The 20,184-nt window shown below is 35.6% G+C and overlaps 2 protein-coding genes across 2 annotated transcripts; one reads left to right on the top strand and one right to left on the bottom strand.

The window, feature by feature from the left end:
* Positions 1-375: 375 nt before the first annotated feature.
* Positions 376-1,215, top strand: LOC126801730 (uncharacterized). Its single transcript, XM_050529178.1, has 3 exons — positions 376-607; positions 695-1,044; positions 1,144-1,215. Exons 1-3 carry the CDS (start codon positions 376-378, stop codon positions 1,213-1,215), a joined length of 654 nt encoding a protein of 217 aa, XP_050385135.1.
* Positions 1,216-13,184: 11,969 nt separating this feature from the next.
* On the bottom strand, positions 13,185-13,559 carry LOC126801713 (secreted RxLR effector protein 161-like). Its single transcript, XM_050529157.1, has one exon. It carries the CDS (start codon positions 13,557-13,559, stop codon positions 13,185-13,187), a length of 375 nt encoding a protein of 124 aa, XP_050385114.1.
* Positions 13,560-20,184: the final 6,625 nt, after the last annotated feature.

Below are 20,184 nucleotides of genomic sequence, written 5' to 3'. Positions count from 1 at the left end.
GATGAATGTGTTCCTTTTTTTATAATTATGAATACTGAACTTCGAAATCAGGAATGAATAAAGGGAAGGAACAATCAGATGAACACAATAACAATAACATTATACGAAGTAAAAATAATACAACAGGAGAAATAACAAATACTACAGAAGATGATAAAATGCATAAAATTACAAATGGTAGAAAATAAAGAATCGTGAAACTGTCATCCTCAGAGCACTCAACACCAGTGATGCATAAAATAGTAAACCACGATCAAGAGCACAAGCCATAACTATCCAGAAACCCTTCATACATATAGCGTCACAGTGATCATATGATATGTCACTACTCACTAGTCAAGTATTCAGTTTGACGGGGGTGGAGACGGGAATGGAATGGAGGGAATTGCCGATGGAATGGTGGGGAGTGTTGTCGGGAGTGGAGGTAGTGTAGTCGGCAAAGGTGTTGTAGGCAAGGATGGTTTTGGCAACGATGGGATTGATGGCAATGGAGGCAATGTGGCCTTTGGCAGAGTTGGGGCAGTCGGAAGTGAAGGCAGGGGGTTTGAGGGCAGAGGTGGCAGTGTGCCCTTGGGCAGTGTTGGTAGTGAGCTGGCTGGCAATGGAGGTAGTGTCGCGGGCAAGGGGGTGGTTGGCACAGTAGGCAATGCTGATTTTGGCAAAGATGGGATTACTGGTGGCTGAGTTGGGGTAGTCAGCGGTTTAGGCAATGGGGTAGATGGCAATGGTGGCAAAGTGGCTTTTGGAAGAGGGGTAGTTGGAAGTGTAGGCAAGGGGTTTGACGGCAATGGTGGTAATGTGGCCTTGGGCAGTGCTGGAACCGAGGGCAACGGTGGCAGGGTGGCCTTGGGAAGTGTTGGTGCCGAGGGTAGTGGAGGCAATGTAGTCTTGGGCAGAGAGGGAATCGCGGGCACTACTGGCAATGCTGCTGGAGGAGCCGCTGGTGTGTCTAAAAGGTGGCGAGCTCCAAGGCTCATATTGGTGCTTGAGAGTAACAGCATCACAGACAGAAACCGAATGGGGAAAAGCTTGGAAGAAGTCATGGTTTAGTTTAGAGGAGCTAGCTGCGGAGGCAAATCTCACGAGGAAAGAAATGTTGTTTCTTGTGATGATGAGATTACAATACTGCATTGGTTTTTATAGGGAAAGTTTGTCAAGATTTTGCATAAGTTTGATAAGGTGTGGTTGCAGGAAGAGCGAGAAAGACTTTGTTAGCTCACCTCCCTATATTGTGATTCTTAAGTCAAACCAATACTAACCAGAAAGAAGGGCTTAAGTCGCCTAATACACAATAAGTCACACAACTATCAGTTTCTAATATAGCTGTGTTATTAACACATGTATACTTCCAGCTTTTTGTCAAAAAGGATAAAAAAAAAACGTATACTACAACCTGCATTTGTTATTATTTACAAATTAGCATCTGATATCAGATAACATTTTATGTCTGAATATGGAAATTGTACTCTTGGGACTTCATCAGCACAAAAACTCTTATTGTACTACGTATTTTGATTGTCGTCGAGTTAGGTGAAACAGTTGCCGCAAAGAAGCAAAAAAAAAAAGGCCAACTAGCCAAGTGCACCCAATGAACAATCATATTCCAATTGAGGTCAAGAGCAAGCCACTAATCGGTTTCTGATAAATGTTGTTGTTTCAAAGTATACATATCGACCTAATTTGCAAGACTGACCTACCACACCTGAACCCTAGATAATTCTCTCATTGGTCATGAAAAGTTAGACAATTAATTGAGAGGAGGTGATTTTTTTCCTTCTTTTTCATGATGTTTGCGATCATGAAAATGTTGTGGGGATATATAGATCGGAGATATGTAACAATTGAATCAGTAGCACATTTGTAAGATGAAAATATTGCATTATGTATATTGAATGTCACATTTGTAAGATGAAAATAATACATGAATGCTTTCGGGCTTATGTATATCGAAATGGCATGGATCATCCACCAAAATCAAGTTGGATAACTCTTTTTTTTTTTTTTCAAATTGATGAGAGATCGGAAGAAGCTAATAATCCTAATGTAGGCTGAGTTTGGTGCAGCTGAGCTTATAAAAAAGCTGGCTTATGCTGATTTTTTAGAATAAGTGGCTGATAAGTAAAGTAGCTAACTGTTTGGTAAACAAGCTTATATAAGCGGTTGTTAGTGGCAGAAGCTATGACAGAGCGTTTGGTAAACTTAAACTGGCTTGTGCTTTTAATTTATCAAATGACCAATTTGGACATGTAAAATAATTTTGGGTCAATTTTAGTTTAAAACAATGTTTGAAAATATATGACATTAATTGGATAGTTTTAAAATTATCTTAAACAAATATATTCTTATATTAATAATTTAGTTTTGATTAGGATCATGTAAATACGTAAATACTTACACGCACATCCGTCAAACTTTGAGTAATCATGTTTCTCACCATCTTCACTTTCTTCACCTCGAATAAAATGTCTATCACGACGTGCATATCTTTAGATATAATTATGAAGTGTCATAATAGCAATGAAAATCTTCACTTTAGGTCACAAAATGCTAAGTTTGTCACTACAAAAATTCAGGTCACGAAAATATTTTATCACCTGATCCCTCATTATTTGTGACCAATATTGTCTCTATTTACAATATTTTATTGTTATATTTTTTTCATTGTATACATTAATATTATTTTATTACAAATTTGCCATTTTTATAGCTTATTACATTACATATTTTGGTAGAAAATTCAACCAAATTCAGCATCATACCACATTTCAATATAAAGCAAGCTGGAAATTTTAATTGATAAATATATCACCAAGTTCAAATACTTGAAGTTAATCTACATACAACATATGTAAAATCTTAAACTCTTGGTACATGAGTAGAAAGCTGCTCTTGGGTCTTCATAGTAGCATGAACCTTGTAACAATGCCTGCACACATAAAGGAACAAATAAGAAAAAAAGAGTAAATTGAACACATAAACAAAGAGTAGGACATATGTACATATAAAATGCCTAAAAAGATGTATCATGAACTCTTGTCAGTAATAAGAGAACTCCCATTATCTTGATATTCATTGGACCACTCTTTAAAGAAGCAAACATAAAATGAAAACTATGCTTTATTCTACAATAGAAGACCAAAGTGACCACATACACTTAAAAAACCAAGACATCAAGCTAAAACAAGATCATATATCATTAAAGAAATAACAATTTGCAAAAAAAAACAAAAAACACTCGCACATTAAGACCACAACACTCAGCAAAAACTCAAATCCAAGTTAGCCAAAGATATGAAAACAACTATGTTATAGAGCTCTTTTTTTTTTCCTTTTCTCAAATAATGGAACCATTACGCTGAAACTACAGCAGATTCAAACTATGTCGGAGGTTGAAAGCTCCAAGCAAAAGATACATCCCTAAAACACAATGTGATTTATCAGAGACCACATGCCTTGCTAGCTGTATTCTGCAACAGACAACTCAATATGGAAATTTAATAAATGATACAGAATTACAGATTAATAAAGTAAAAGAAAAATACCTCATCCTTCTCTATCGTAGCATCAGCAATTGTTCGCACATCCTCATGCAGTTATTCAAGAGTTCTCAATACGTGATTTTTCCAGGGATAGAGATATACTTGATATGGAGGGTAAGTCTAGAATGAAATACCGTGTAGTTTACCAATATTCGATCCCTTCCCTTAATTTCTTTCTCTAACTCATTCAACTCTCTCAAACTCATGCCATCCAACTCCATACCCGTCAACCTCGAGCAGTCCAAGCCTACTCTAATGTCTTCCTGCAGTAGCCTTATATCAATTGAATTATCCGACGATGAACTAGGAGCCTCATGCTGGCTCTTCTTTTCCAAAGACTCCATTCCGGAGCCGGCAGCACCTTCCTTCAACTTCATGTACCTTGAAAGAATGTGCTCCATGCACAGTAAAATCGACAAGCATCGGTTCCAATCAGATCCGAAAAATGAGAAAAAAATCAAAAGTAAGTGATAATATGTGCGCCATGTGAAGGTGTTAGCATGTTTTACTTATGTCTGGTTCAATGGCCCTAAACTTTGACATAAGTTTTTACACATAACATGAACCCTTGGATATAAAACGATTTAACAGTCTTGATTGATTTTGGCAAATGACATGGCATTCAATTTTTTTCCTAATATAAATATAAATGATAAAAAGTTCAACAAAATCAACAACACGATCAAAAGGAAGAGTTGAAGAACAGAAGAATAAGAACTCGATCATTAAGAACAACCAGCACACAAAATACAAAACCTAGAAAATTTCTAAACATCAAATGAAATTAAAATAATAATTACGATAAAATAAACTTCAATCATAATTAAAATCAAATAAATTTTGACGCAGAAAGAGAAACAAAGCACAACCAAACAAATTTACGAATATTGTTTTTGGAAAATAGATGTTCAATGCCATCTTGACTGTGCTATACAATTAAGTACGTTGAGTGATTTTTTTTTTGAAAATGATTGAGAGGTTAGATTTTTAGCAATATAATTTGATTTTAATTATGATTGAAGTTTTAAAATTGAGATTTCTAGGGTTTGAATATGTTTTTTACTCTGTTTTAAATATCGAATATATTGGTGATATTTAGAAAACGATACGATATCGCCTATATCGGTTGAATATATCGGTCAACGGTCAAATATCGGTCAAACACAGAATATGTTTTTAATTTTTTTAATAATTCTTTCCTCTCTGTTTTTTGAAAAATTTATATATATTTTTCATTTTTTCATATATATTTCAATTTGTTTCATTTAAAAAAATATATATGATGAATTTCAAGTCTAAACAATCATTCTTAAACACCTATTTTATTATTAGGTTCCGTTTGTGTACTTTAACTGTAAAAAAATCAAGTATTTATTTTTTTTTAGTTTACTTAGTACTGTTTCTTTAGTACCAAATACATTTTAGAGTATAATTTTATAAATTGTATTGAAAATAAGCAAATCCGATGAAACCAATATATATCGATATATCCCTGATATATTGTTTTACCCCTCGACAGACACAATATTGACAAGCGATTTTAGACCATTTGTTCTTAATGAGTTCTTATATTCTATTCTTCAACTCTCCTTTCGATTGTGTTGTTGATATTTAGAACCTTTTCTTTTGTTTCAACACAAATAATTATATTAAGGAAAAATCTAATGCCATGCATGTAAATAACGAGTACATCAACTAGTTAGTCGAAACAACAACTAAGAAGGAAGCAAGAAATTAACAACAAAAAGGCTGCTAGGCCAGAAAAAAATAACAAGTACATTAAACACTTCAATTTGGAATGACATGAGCGAACTCGATCGTGACTATAACATCCTCTTGCTATGTTTTGTTGTTGACAATCACAAGTGCAAGGAAGTATCAACAAACTGTTTACTTTTCTCTGTTTCAGTACAATCTGAAACGCCACTTGAGCTTGAACCAGAAAAAAGAATGATATTATTCACATCCGAAGGGTTTGAATCTTCATTCATATATACGGGCTGGTCGTAGTTTTTCACGTCAGTCTTCGTTTTCTCAACTGATTCGATCCCTTCCCTTATTTCTTTCTCTAACTCATTCAACTCTCTCAAACTCATGCCATCCAACTCCATACCCGTCAACCTCGAGCAGTCCAAGTTTAGGGCTCTAATGTCTGTTAGATCAATTTTGGACATATCACATATTATATGATTATCATGTTTAATATCATAATCTATTTCTACATGGAAACAAAAATAGTATCAAATCAAGTTCATAATGATTTCGTGTATTATATCATTATGGTAAGGAATCCTAATTTAAGTCTGGAAGCAAGACTACAAATCAGTATTGAATCATGAATCTAAATAAGATGACTTAACTTACAAGATGTCTTTAATGGAAGGACTCTTAAGGGTTAAAGATTCTCTATATATAGATGGTAAACGTCCCTGTTATCACTACGAGTTATTTGCGTAAGTTTCTGTCCATTGAGAAAACAGAGAGTAGTGACTAACAGAAGACTTTGCCTAGCACCTTATAACTTCGGATTAAGGCACAATAGATCACGGTGTCGTCGTTCATGAAGATGGTAAGTTAATCTCATTCACTAAGTTAACGATTAGTTGTTATGCATATGATATTTGGTTTTGTACTCATATCATGTAATTTGATTTACATATGGTATCAGTGCACTTATGAGCACAAAAATTTTCAGTTTTGCATAACTAAAAATCGGTTTTAGATTTTAACAAAAAAAAAAAACAATGGTGTTCTTGATGGTCGCGAGCGTCGCTGAGGATCGCGAGCGTCACTGATGGTCGCGAGTGTCGCTGAGGATTGCGAGCGTCACTGAGAATCGCGAACGTTACGAAGGGTCGCGAGCGTTACTGTTGGTCGCGAGCGTTACTACTGAGGAATTTTGCTTTACGGGTTGAACCGGTTGCAAACACGCGGATCCGGTCTCAACCCAATCCGAACTCAAGAACAACAAAAAAAAAAATTTTAGCCGTTGTGTTTTTCAAAACGTTGAGCTTCTGGATATGGGAAGACGACTGGATCGGAAGCGTTTGAGACCTTTATGTCTCTTACCGGATTCATAACCCAAAAGGGAATTGCTGCTGATTCAAAAATTTGTTCTATGCTTACGCTAGACAACTGCAGCAAATTCAAAACAGGTTTTTCTTAAAGGTTTTCCGATTTCAATTCAAGCAGATTATATGAAATATATATATATATATACATAAGAACCCTAGAGCACACCCAGCGTGCATATAAGAGTAGCTTAGAGACTTGGATTGTGGTTGACGTGTGGTTCCTGTATGGCTGGGAAATTTAATTTTCTATGCAAATAGATACTCTATGGTTGAATTGAATGATTGCATTCTATGTGTGTGCTGTAATTGATGGACAATGTATGCAGAAGTTTAAAATCTCCCAATTTTATACATTGTAAAAGATTTACACACAGACCTTAGTTTTCTTATAAAGATTATCTGGGTAGAAAACAAAGTTATAAGCTCAAAATTGGTTTGTGGTTTCCTATTGGTATAATTGAACATATTGCACAAAGCATTCTTCTTTGATATATGCAGGGAATTTTCAAGATAACAAACTGAAAAGTTGTGTTCTGTGTTTTTAAATTCATATTTTATTCTTCCAAAGAAGTGGTTAAAATATGATTTTAGAATACAGACAACAATAAGCATATTTGATGTAAATAAATTCGGATACTTGGAATTAGATCTTCTGTCTAAAGATGTTGATTTGATTCTTTAGATAACATGTTTTTATCTTGTGTGGCTTATTGAAAAGAATTACAGAATGTTAAGTAATTGCTCAAAAGTATTGCTTAATGTTGATTAAAGTTATGGACTGAATTACATGCAAGTAATAACTGTGTTTGTTTATGGTATTTTTGTTTTTGTTCTATGCTTCTCTTGATTGGCATTGTATGACAAAACATAAAACACTGAAAGCTAAGAACTCATAAAATTTTCTTTTGCTCTTTAGGTAGCACCTACCTCACATTTAACAGTGTTTTAATGCTTACTGGGTCAAACTTTAGAGCTTGGAAAGATTCTGTAAAAACCTATATCACCATAGATGATAAGATAGGCTATTGTTTTCAAGAGGATAGATCTGAAACCCCAGCAGAAGATGATAAAACCACAGTCAAAGCTAACTATAAGAAGTGGATGCATTCAAACATGATGGCTAAGAATGTTATTAGGCAGTCTATGTCTAAAAGCATTAGAGGATGCGTGGATGAGCCGAAATTTGCTACTGATTTTCTGGAGGCTGTGTCCGCTAAGTTCAAGGAGAGTGAGAAAGCTGAGATAGCTAGGCTAAACAAGGAATATCATAGCTTGCAATACTCAGGAACTGGAGGAGTCAGGGAGCATTTATTAAAGTTGATTAATATCAACAATAGGCTTAGAGAGATGATGGTGGGAGTACAAGACACCTTGCTGGTGCATCATGCACTGGACACACTCCCAAGCAGTTTTGACCATCTCAGGACTAGCTATAATGCTCAAAAAGAAAACTGGACTCTAGATGAATTAATAGCCATATGTTCTGATGAGGAGGAGAGGATTAAGAAGCAAACCCCAACTATTTACCTGCTTGAAAAGCCTAAGAAAAGGAAGTCACATCCACAGAACAAGCTTAAGCCTAACAAGATCATCTCTAAGACATCAGCAACCACATGGCCAAAGGATAACAAACCATTCAGATTCAAGTGCTACTTTTGTAAGAAAGTAGGACACATAAAAAAGGATTGCACTGGCTATACGGGTTGGCTAGCTAAAAAGGGTAAGATTATTTCTAATACAGTTTTTTCTTTAGAAGTTAATCTTGTTAATGTCAATCCACAATCTTGGTGGATTGATTCCGGGTCACCTATTCACATAACTAATTCTTTACAGGGGTTCAACAAGACCAGGACTCCAAGAAGTGAGGATGTTAACTTGCGTGTTGGAAACGGGATGAAGGTGGCAGTAAAAGCTGCAGGATGTCTTAGGCCTGATTTAGGATCTGAAAAAATTCTAGTCTTGAATAACGTTTATTATGAGAAGGAATTTAGTTTTAGTTTCTCAATTGGTTAAATCTGGATGTAGTTTTTTGATTGACAATAAAGGAATTCTTATTTTCCGAAATAAAGAGCAAATTGGTTCTGGTGTGATATTGGATGATCATATAAAGTTAAATTGTTCAATATCTCAACAAGATATTTCTTTTGTTGAAACAGATAATACTAAAAGTACTAGCACCTTAACTGGTGTTAAGAGAACCAGGAACAATGAAAAATCTGCATATTTATGGTATAGAAGATTAGGCCATTTATCCAAAGAGAGACTGAAACTATTAGTAAAGAACAACATTTTAAACGAGTTAGACTTTTCAGACCTTCATGATTGTATTGAATGTTTTAAGAGTAAGATGACAAACAAACAGAAAAAGACTGCAGTAAGAAGTAAAGAGTTGTTGGAACTCATACACATTGATATCTGTAGTCCATTTAAACACCAAACTATTTATAGAAACGTGTATTTCATTACATTCATTGATGATTTCTCTAGATACGGTTATGTTTCTCTACTCTTAGAAAAATCACAGGCACTTAAAGCCTTTCAAATCTATAAGGCTGAGGTAGAGAATCAACTAGAGAGAAAGATCAAAACAGTAGATCAAATAGAGGTGGGGAATTTTGTGGAAAATATATAGAAAAAGCTCAACAAAAGGGTCCTTTTGCCTTGTATCTGTAAGAGCATGAAATTAAAGCTCAATATACAACACCCTATAATCCCCAACAAAATGGTGTTGCAGAGAGAAAGAATAGAACCCTTCTAAATATGGTTAGGTATATGATGTGTACTACTGCGTTGCCAAAATTCTTATGGGGAGAGGCTTTAAAAACTGCAAATTATATTTGCAACAGAACACCAAGTAAAGCCATAGAGAAAACTTCTTTTGAATTATGGTGTGGTAGAAAACCAAGTCTTTTTCATTGTCATGTATGGGGTTGTCAAGCAGAAGCTCAGATTTATAATCCAAAAATGAGCAAGCTTGATGAAAAGTCTGTTAGCTGCTATTTTATAGGTTATCCAGATAAATCTAAAGGTTACAAGTTATATTCTGCTAAACACTCACCCAGAATTTATGAAACTCATCAAGTAAAATTCATAAATGAGAAAATTCACAATACAATTTATGAGGATTTATCCTCAGACTTTGAAGAACTTGTGATGGATGAGGATTTAGCAAATACATTACATTTTGATAATGATAATGAATTAGCAGATGACATCATTAGAGAAAATCAAGTTGCAGATGATCAAGAAATTGATCAAGGAATGCAAATTGACAATCCAGAAAACAATATAGTTGTTCAGAATCCACCCATTGCTGCAGTGGCACTTGTAGCAGAACCTAATCTAATTCCACAACCTCAAAATAATCCAATTCCATCTCTTCCTCAAAATCCTATGCTTAGAAGATCCGAAAGAGCTAGAAAAGCAAAATTGGGGGGGGGGGGAAATTGTCCTTACATTGTCAGTTATCTAACTGAGGCAGACATAGTAGAAGATTGTGCAGAAGACAATGATCCAAAAATTTTGTTCAAGCTACAGAATGTGTTGAGTCAGAGAAGTGGCAAGAAACTATGAAATCTGAAATTGAGTCAATGGAGAAAAATGAAGTTTGAGAATTAGTTGAAGCTGATCCAAGTGAACAAGCAATTGGCTGCAAGTGGGTTTACAAAACCAAGAAAGATGCAACAAGAAACACTGAAAGACACAAGGCAAGGTTAGTTGCAAAAGGATTTACGCAGAAAGAAGGCATAGACTACACTGAGACTTTTTCTCCAGATTCTTTTAAAGATTCTTTTAAGATTATTATGGCGTTAGTAGCACAATATGATATGGAGCTACACCAAATGGATGTCAAGACACCCTTCTTAAATGGAGAGCTTGATGAAGTGATCTAAATGAAACAACCAAAAGGATTTATTGAAGCAGGGAATGAGAATTTGGTGTGCAAGCTGAAGAAATCAATTTATGGACTCAAGCAAGCTTCCAGGTAGTGGTATAAGAAATTTGACTCAGTGATTTCCTCTTTTGGCTTCACTGAAAATCTAGTTGATGAGTGTGTTTATTTAAAAACAGTTGGAGATCAATTTATTTTATTAGTACTATATGTTGATGATATACTTTTGGCTAGCAGCAATCTAAAACTGCTAAAAGATACCAAAAGCTTTTTGTCAAAGAATTTTGACATGAAAGATCTAGGTGAAGCATCATATGTACTAGGGATTGAGATTAAAAGAGATAGAGCACATAAACTGTTGGGATTGTCCCAAGAAAATTACATTTCTAAAGTTCTGAAGAGATTTAGTATGGAACAGTGCTCTGGAGGAGAAGTTCCAATGTCTAAAGGTGACAAGCTCACGAAAGGTCAACAGCCACAAACTGAAACTGAGAAGGAGAACATGAAGTCAAAGCCTTATGCAAGATTAGTTGGAAGCCTCATGTATGCTCAAGTTTGCACAAGACCTGACTTAGCTTTTGCAGTTGGGATGTTATCAAGGTTTCAATCTAATTCAGGTTATGAACACTGGGTTGTAGAGAAAAAGGTGTTGAGGTATCTACAGAAGACAAAGAATCACATGCTAGTTTACAGACAAGTCAAAGATTTGAAGGTTATTGGATTTTCAGATTCAGATTTTGCAGGGAATTACCCTGATTCAAAGAAGTCCACTTGTGGATACGTGTACATGCTAGCAGGAGGAGCTATTTCTTAGAAAACCATGAAGCAGGCATTGATCACAACCTCAACCATGCAAGCTGAGTACATAGCAGTATATGAAGCATTGTGTGAAGGGGTATGGATAAGGAATTTTCTACAGCAAACTCAAGTACTCAGTCACATTGTGGAAGACAAATTGGAAGTCTTTTGTGGTTTGGGCAACGATGGGATTGATGGCAATGGCGGCAATGTGGTCTTTGGCAAAGTTGGGGCAGTCGGAAGTGAAGGCAAGGGTGACAACGTGGCTTTTGGGAGTGTTGGTAGTGAGCTGGCTGGCAATGGAGGTAGTATTGCGGGCAAGGGGGTGGTCGGCATGCAATGCTGATTTTGTCAAAGATGGGATTATAGGAGGGGTGATAGCAAGCGGTGTATGTAAATCAAATTACATGATATGAGTACAAAACTAAAGATCATATGCATAACAACTAATCATTAACTTAGTGAATGAGATTTACTTACCATCTTCATGAACGACGACACCGTGATCAATTGTGCCTTAATCTGAAGTCACAAGGTGCTAGGCAAAGTCTTCTGTTAGTCACTACTCTCTGCTTTCTCAATGGACAGAAACTCACGCAAATAACTCGTAGTGATAACAGAGACGTTTACCATCTATATATAGAGAATCTTTAACCCTTAAGAGTCCTCCCATTAAAGACATCTTGTAAGTTAAGTCATCTTATTTAGATTCCTGATTCAATACTGATTTGTAGTCTTGCTTCCAGACTAAAATTAGGATTCCTTACCATAATGATATAATACACGAAATCATTAAGAACTAGATTTGATACTATCTTTGGTTCCATGTAGAAATAGATTATGACATTAAACATGATAATCATATAATATGTGATATGTCCAAAATTGATCTAACAATCTCCCACTTGGACAATCACTTCCGGTTTATGAAAATCAAGTTCCTGTAATGTCAGAAACTATACTACATACTGTAGTGCGCACCAGAAACAATTGAATCAAAATCCCATCACAACATGGTCACCTTGCAGTTACTTATGCAGAACAAGAAACGAGTTACAGTTTAACAAAAATGCAGAGTTTCTTTGCTACAACATAAGCTCCGGCAAAATACATATGTCCAAACCCTCAGTATTGAGATATATGTATAATGTGTATTAACAAGTATAGAATACATATACATCAAGTCCTACGTATGTTCTAAAACCAGAACTTCAAGCAATAAACTGGACACCAATGACTTTATAACTTGTTTGAACCATATCATCATGCTAGACATGATTAAAGTCATCTGATATGCAAGTATATATACAACTGTAACTTATTTGTGTAAGTTTTTCAGAAACTAATGTAAAGCTGCAGCATGACATAACAATTATGAAATACCTCAAGACTTTATTTAAAACAAAGAAAACTGTTATCACAAAGATAATTAAAACAAGAACTCAAAACTTGTAAATTTTAGTTTGCTCCTACTGGACTTAGCTCCCACTGACCTCAAACATCTAAGTTAGGCAAAATGCATATGCTCTCTATGTGTTTCTTGAACACTTTGACTGGTAATGCTTTTGTGAAATGATCAGCTAGTTGTGAGTTTGTATCTATGCTTAGAACCACTAACTCACCCATTTTATCCCTCTCCCTAACACTGTAATACTTTAAATCTATATGCTTAGAATTGCTAGATCTCTTATTGTTCTTGCAGAAGTACACAGCTGCTTCATTGTCACAAAAAACTTCCAATTTGTCTTCCACAATGTGACTGAGTACTTGAGTCTGCTGTAGAAAATTCCTTATCCATACCCCTTCACACACTGCTTCATATACTGCTATGTACTCAGCTTGCATGATTGAGGTTGTGATCAATGCCTGCTTCATGGTTTTCTAAGTAATAGCTCCTCCTGCTAGCATGTACACGTATCCACAAATGGACTTCTTTGAATCAGGATAATTCCCTGCAAAATCAGAATCTGAAAATCCAATAACCTTCAAATCCTTGACTTGTCTGTAAACTAGCATGTGATTCTTTATCTTCTGTAGATACCTCAACACCTTTTTCCCTGCAACCCAGTGCTCATAACCTGAATTAGATTGAAACCTTGATAACATCCCAACTGCAAAAGCTAAGTCAGGTCTTGTGCAAACTTGAGCATACATGAGGCTTCCAACTAATCTTGCATAAGGCTTTGACTTCATATTCTCCTTCTCAGTTTCAGTTAGTGGCTGTTGACCTTTTGTGAGCTTGTCACCTTTAGACATTGGAACTTCTCCTCCAGATCACTGTTCCATACTAAATCTCTTCAGAACTTTAGAAATGTAATTCACTTGGGATAATCCCAACAGCTTCTGTGCTCTATCTCTTTTAATCTCAATTCCTAGTACATATTATGCTTCACCTAGATCTTTCATGTCAAAATTCTTTGACAGAAATCTTTTTGAATCTTTTAGCAGTTTTAGATTGCTGCTAGCCAAAAGTACATCATCAACATATAGTACTAATAAAATAAATTGATCTCCAACTGTTTTTAAATAAACACACTCATCAACTAGATTTTCAGTGAAGCCAAAAGAGGAAATCACTGACTCAAATTTCTTGTACCACTGCCTGGAAGCTTGCTTGAGTTCATAAATTGATTTCTTCAGCTTGCAGACCAAATTCTCATTCCATGCTTCAATAAATCCTTTTGGTTGTTTCATGTAGATCACTTCATCAAACTCTCCATTTAAGAAGGGTGTCTTGACATCCATGTGGTATAGCTCCATATCATAGTGTGCAACGAACGCCATAATAATCCTAAAAGAATCTTTACAAGAAACTGGAGAAAAAGTCTCAGTGTAGTCTATGCCTTCTTTCTGCGTAAATCCTTTTGCAACTAACCTTGCCTTGTGTCTTTCAGTGTTTCCTGTTGCATCTTTCTTGGTTTTGTAAACCCACTTGCAGCCAATTGCTTTTTGACTTGGATCAGCTTCAACTAATTCCCAAACTTGATTTTTCTCCATTGACTCAATTTCAGATTTCATAGCTTCTTGCCACTTCTCTGACTCAACACATTCTGTAGCTTGAACAAAATTTGTTGGATCATTGTCTTCTGCACAATCTTCTACTACGTCTGCCTCAGTTAGATAACTGACAATGTAAGGACAATTCCCCCCCAAATTTTTCTCTTTCGGATCATTGTCTTCTGCACAATCTTCTACTACGTCTAGCTCTTTCGGATGTTCTAAGCATAGGATTTTGAGGAAAAGCTAGAATTGGATTATTTTGAGGTTGTGGAGGTTGTGGAATTAGATTAGGTTCTGCTACAGGTGCTACTGCAGCAATGGGAGGATTCCAAACAACTATATTGTTTTCTGGATTGTCAATTTGCATTCCTTGATCAATTTCATGATCATCTGCATCTTGATTTTCTCTAATGATGTCATCTGCTAATTCATTATCATTATCAAAAGGTAATGTATTTGTTAAATCCTCATCCATCACAAGTTCTTCAAAATATGAGGATAAATCCTCATATATTGTATTGTGAATTTTCTCATTTATGAATTTTACTTGATGAGTTTCAAAAATTCTGGGTGAGTGTTTAGCAGAATATAACTTGTAACATTTAGATTTATCTGGATAACCTATGAAATAGCAGCTAACAGACTTTTCATCAAGCTTGCTTATTTTTGGATTATAAATCCGAGCTTCTGCTTGACAACCCCATACATGGCAATGAAAAAGACTTGGTTTTCTATCACACCATAATTTAAAGGAAGTTTTCTCTATGGCTTTACTTGGTGTTCTATTGCAAATATAATTTGCAGTTTTTAAAGCCTCTCCTCATAAGAATTTTGGCAACCCAGTGGTACACATCATACACCTAACCATATTTAGAAGGGTTATATTCTTTCTCTCTGCAACACCATTTTGTTGGGGATTATAGGGTGTTGTATATTGAGCTTTAATTCCATGCTCTTGCAGATACAAGGAAAAAGGACCCTTTTGTTGACATTTTTTTGTATATTTTCCATAAAATTCCCCACCTCTATCTGATCTTACTGTTTTGATCATTCTCTCTAGGTGATTCTCTACCTCAGCCTTATAGATTTGAAAGGCTTTAAGTGCCTGCAATTTTTCTAAGAGTAGAGAAACATAACCGTATCTAGAGAAATCATCAATGAATGTAATGAAATACACGTTTCTATAAATAGTTTGGTGTTTAAATGGACCACAGATATCAATGTGTATGAGTTCCAACAACTCTTTACTTCTTACTGCAGTCTTTTTCTGTTTGTTTGTCATCTTACTCTTAAAACATTCAATACAATCATGAAGGTCTGAAAAGTCTAACTCGTTTAAAATGTTGTTCTTTACTAATAGTTTCAGTCTCTCTTTGGATACATGGCCTAATCTTCTATACCATAAATATGCAGATTTTTCATTGTTCCTGGTTCTCTTAACACCAGTTAAGGTGCTAGTACTTTTAGTATTATCTGTTTCAACAAAAGAAATATCTTGTTGAGATATTGAACAATTTAACTTTATATGATCATCTAATATCACACCAGAACCAATTTGCTCTTTATTTCGAAAAATAAGAATTCATTTATTGTCAATCAAAAAACTACATCCAGATTTAACTAATTCAGAAACTGAAACTAAATTCTTTCTCATGGAAGGTACATAATAAACGTTATTCAAGACTAGAAATTTTCCATATCCTAAATCAAGCCTAAGACATCCTGCAGCTTTTACTGCCACTTTCATCCCATTTCCAACACGCAAGCTAACATCCTCACTTCTTGGAGTCCTAGTCTTTTTGAACACCTGTAAGGAATTAGTTATGTGAATAGGTGACCCAGAATCAATCCACCAAGATTGTGGATTGACATTAACAAGATTAACTTCTAAAGAAAAAACTGTATTAGAAATAATCTTACCCTTTTTAGCTAGCCAAGCCTTATAGCCAGTACAATCCTTTTTCATGTGTCATACTTTCTTACAAAAGTAGCACTTGAATCTGAATGGTTTGTTATCCTTTGGCCATGTGGTTGCTGATGTCTTAGAGATGATCTTATTAGGTTTAAGCTTGTTCTGTGGATGTGACTTCCTTTTCTTAGGCTTTTCAAGCAGGTAAATAGTTAGGGTTTGCTTCTTAATCCTCTCCTCCTCATCAGAACATATGGCTATTAATTCATCTAGAGTCCAGTTTTCCTTTTGAGCATTATAGCTAGTCCTGAGATGGTCAAAACTGCTTGGGAGTGTGTCCAGTGCATGATGCACCAGCAAGGTGTCTTGTACTCCCACCATCATCTCTTTAAGCCTATTGTTGATATTAATCAACTTTAATAAATGCTCCCTGACTCCTCCAGTTCCTGAGTATTGCAAGCTATGATATTCCTTGTTTAGCCTAGCTATCTCAGCTTTCTCACTCTCCTTGAACTTAGCGGACACGGCCTCTAGAAAATCAGTAGCAAATTTCGGCTCATCCACGCATCCTCTAATGCTTTTAGACATAGACTGCCTAATAACATTCTTAGCCATCATGTTTGAATGCATCCACTTCTTATAGTTAGCTTTGACTGTGGTTTTATCATCTTCTGCTGGGGTTTCAGATCTATCCTCTTGAAAACAATAACCTATCTTATCATCCATGGTGATATAGGTTTTTATAGAATCCTTCCAAGCTCTAAAGTTTGACCCAGTAAGCATTAAAACACTGTTGAATGTGAGGTAGGTGCTACCTAAAGAGCAAAAGAAAATTTTATGAGTTCTTAGCTTTCAGTGTTTTATGTTTTGTCATACAATGCCAATCAAGAGAAGTATAGAACAAAAACAAAAATACCATAAACAAACACAGTCATTACTTGCATGTAATTCAGTCCATAACTTTAATCAACATTAAGCAATACTTTTGAGCAATTACTTAACATTATGTAATTCTTTTCAATAAGCCACACAAGATAAAAACATGTTATCCAAAGAATCAAATCAATATCTTTAGACAGAAGATCTAATTCCAAGTATCCGAATTTATTTACATCAAATATGCTTATTGTTGTCTGTATTCTAAAATCATATTTTAACCACTTCTTTGGAAGAATAAAATATGAATTTAAAAACACAGAACACAACTTTTCAGTTTGTTATCTTGAAAATTCCATGCAGATATCAAAGAAGAATGCTATGTGCAATATGTTCAATTATACCAACATGAAACCATAAACCAATTTTAGGCTTATAACTTTGTTTTCTACCTAGATAAGCTTTATGAGAAAACTAAGCTCTGTGCCATATAAACCTTTTACAATGTATAAAATTTGGAGATTTTAAACTTCTGCATACATTGTCCATTAATTACAATACACACATAGAATGCAATCATTCAATTCAACCATAGAGTATCTATTTGCATAGAAAATTAAATTTCCCAGCCATACAGGAACCACACGTCAACCACAATCCAAGTCTCTAAGCTACTCTTATATGCACGCTGGGTGTGCTCTAGGGTTCTTATGTATATATATATATATATACTTCATATAATCTGCTTGAATTGAAATCGGAAAACCTTTAAGAAAAACCTGTTTTGCGTTTTCCCTACATTTGCTGCAGTTTTTGAGCGGAAGCATAGAACAATTTTATGAATCAGCAGCAATTCCCTTTGGGTTATGAATCCAGTAAGAGACGTAAAGGTCTCAATCGCTTCCGATCCAGTCGTCTTCCCATATCCAGAAGCTCAACGTTTTGAAAAACACAACGGCCAAATTTTTTTTTGTTTGTTGTTCTTGAGTTCGGATTGGGTTGAGACCGGATCCGCGTGTTTGCAACTAGTTCGACCCGTAAAGCAAAATTCCTCAGTAGTAAAGCTCGCGACCAACAGTAACGCTTGCGACCAGCAGTCACGCTCGCGACCAGCAGTCACGCTCACGACCAGAAGTCACGCTCGCGACCAGCAGTCACGCTCGCGATCCTCAGTGACACTCGCGATCCTCAGCGACGCTCGCGACCATCAGTGACGTTCGCGATCCTCAGCGACGCTCGCGACCATCAAGAACACCATTGTTTTTTTTTGTTAAAATCTAAAACCGATTTTTAGTTATGCAAAACTAAAAATTTTTGTGCTCATAAGTGCTCTGATACCAGATGTGAATCAAATTACATGATATGAGTACAAAACCAAAGATCATATGCATAACAACTAATCGTTAACTTAGTGAATGAGATTCACTTACCATCTTCATGAATGAAGACACCGTGATCCATTGTGCCTTAATCCGAAGTCACAAGGTGGTAGGCAAAGTCTTCTGTTAGTCACTACTCTCTGCTTTCTCAATGGACAGAAACTCACGCAAATAACTCGTAGTGATAACAAGGACGTTTACCATCTATATATAGAGAATCTTTAACCCTTAAGAGTCATTCCATTAAAGACATCTTGTAAGTTAAGTCATCTTATTTAGATTCCTGATTCAATACTGATTTGTAGTCCTGCTTCTAGACTTAAATTAGGATTCCTTACCATAATGATATAATACACGAAATCATTAGGAATTAGATTTGATACTATCTTTGTTTCCATGTAGAAATAGATTATGACATTAAACATGATAATCATATAATATGTGATATGTCCAAAATTGATCTAATAGTGTAGGCAATGGGGTAGATGGCAATGGTGGCAAGGTGGCTTTCGGAAAGTTGGGGTAGTTGGAAGTGCAGGCAAGGGGTTTGAGGGCAATGGTGGCAATGTAGCCAAGGGCAGTGTTGGTGCAGTGGGCAATGGAGGCAGGGTGGCCTTGGGATGAGAGGGTATCGCGGGCACTACTGGCAGTGCTGGTGGAGGAGCTGCTGCTGTGTCCAAGAGGTGGCGAGCTGCTTCGGTGCTCGAGAGTGCGAGCAAAGATAGAACGAAGAAGTAGAAGAACTGCTTGGAATTCGAAAGAGTCATCATTGAGCTTAAGGGAGCTTCCAAGGCGAATATCATCTACGAAATGGTGTTTCTGGTAGGCCTGGTACCGGTTCCAAAATATTGATTTTTTTTTTCGGAACCGGAATTAAAAAAGAAAAGACGGCCCAGATTTATTACCATTTATTTCCAGAACCGGAATCGAATCAAATCGCAAATATCAAATCGGTTTCTGGGTTTTACTTTTCTAAAAGTTTACTGTAATATATATTCATCTCCAAGTATAATATACAAACTTCAAAATATAAATACAGAACGTCAACAACCTCTTTACTACAATTACACAATGATCAACAATTAACATACTCAATTATTTCAAAAATAATTGAGAGAGAGAGACGGCAAATCTAGGATAGTTTAGATTTTAGGAAGTAACAAAATAATAGAGTAAGTCAGGGCGTAAAGCAAAGCGAATAAGTTTTTTTTATAGTTTATATAGTAATTAGTAGGAGTCTAAGAAATAAAATAAAAAAAGTGATGAGGAATGCGGTGACGAAAAATGTATTATTTTAGAGTTTTTTTTATATAGTTGTGAATACTCGGTTCTAACGGTTCTAAAATCATTTTCGAAAATAGGTTGTTTCGGTGCGGTTTTAAACGGTTCTTAGGTCTAAAGTCCTGGGCCTAGTTTCTGGTTATGAACTGAAGGAAATATATATATAATATATATTAGTTTTTATATAGGGGAAGATATATTCAAAGATTCTGCATGAGTTTGATGAGTTTGTGGTTGCGGGAAGTGCGACGAAGCACCAATCAGCTCACCTCCCTACTAAAGTCACACCAATACTAAGTTACTAACCCAAGAGAATGGCTTCAACTTCCATAATTAAGCCACAACTCCATTTAGTCACTCATATATAAGCCGAATATCCTATATATTCACACGAGATGTAAAATTCTGCTAATTATGTTATATATGAGTATATGTA

The sequence above is a fragment of the Argentina anserina genome, chromosome 1 (assembly GCF_933775445.1).
Source record: "Argentina anserina chromosome 1, drPotAnse1.1, whole genome shotgun sequence".
Taxonomy (NCBI): domain Eukaryota; kingdom Viridiplantae; phylum Streptophyta; class Magnoliopsida; order Rosales; family Rosaceae; genus Argentina; species Argentina anserina.
This window is presented reverse-complemented; position numbering and strand designations above follow the sequence as displayed.

Excerpts from the sequence above, each read along its gene's own strand:
- LOC126801730 (XM_050529178.1), top strand. The coding sequence starts at position 376 with ATGGAGGGAATTGCCGATGGAATGGTGGGGAGTGTTGTCGGGAGTGGA. Across the intron at positions 608-694 it reads TGAGCTGGCTGGCAATGGAG|TCAGCGGTTTAGGCAATGGG; the intron begins GTAGTGTCGCGG and ends GAGTTGGGGTAG. Across the intron at positions 1,045-1,143 it reads AAAGCTTGGAAGAAGTCATG|GGAAAGTTTGTCAAGATTTT; the intron begins GTTTAGTTTAGA and ends TGGTTTTTATAG.
- LOC126801713 (XM_050529157.1), bottom strand. The coding sequence starts at position 13,559 with ATGTCTAAAGGTGACAAGCTCACAAAAGGTCAACAGCCACTAACTGAA.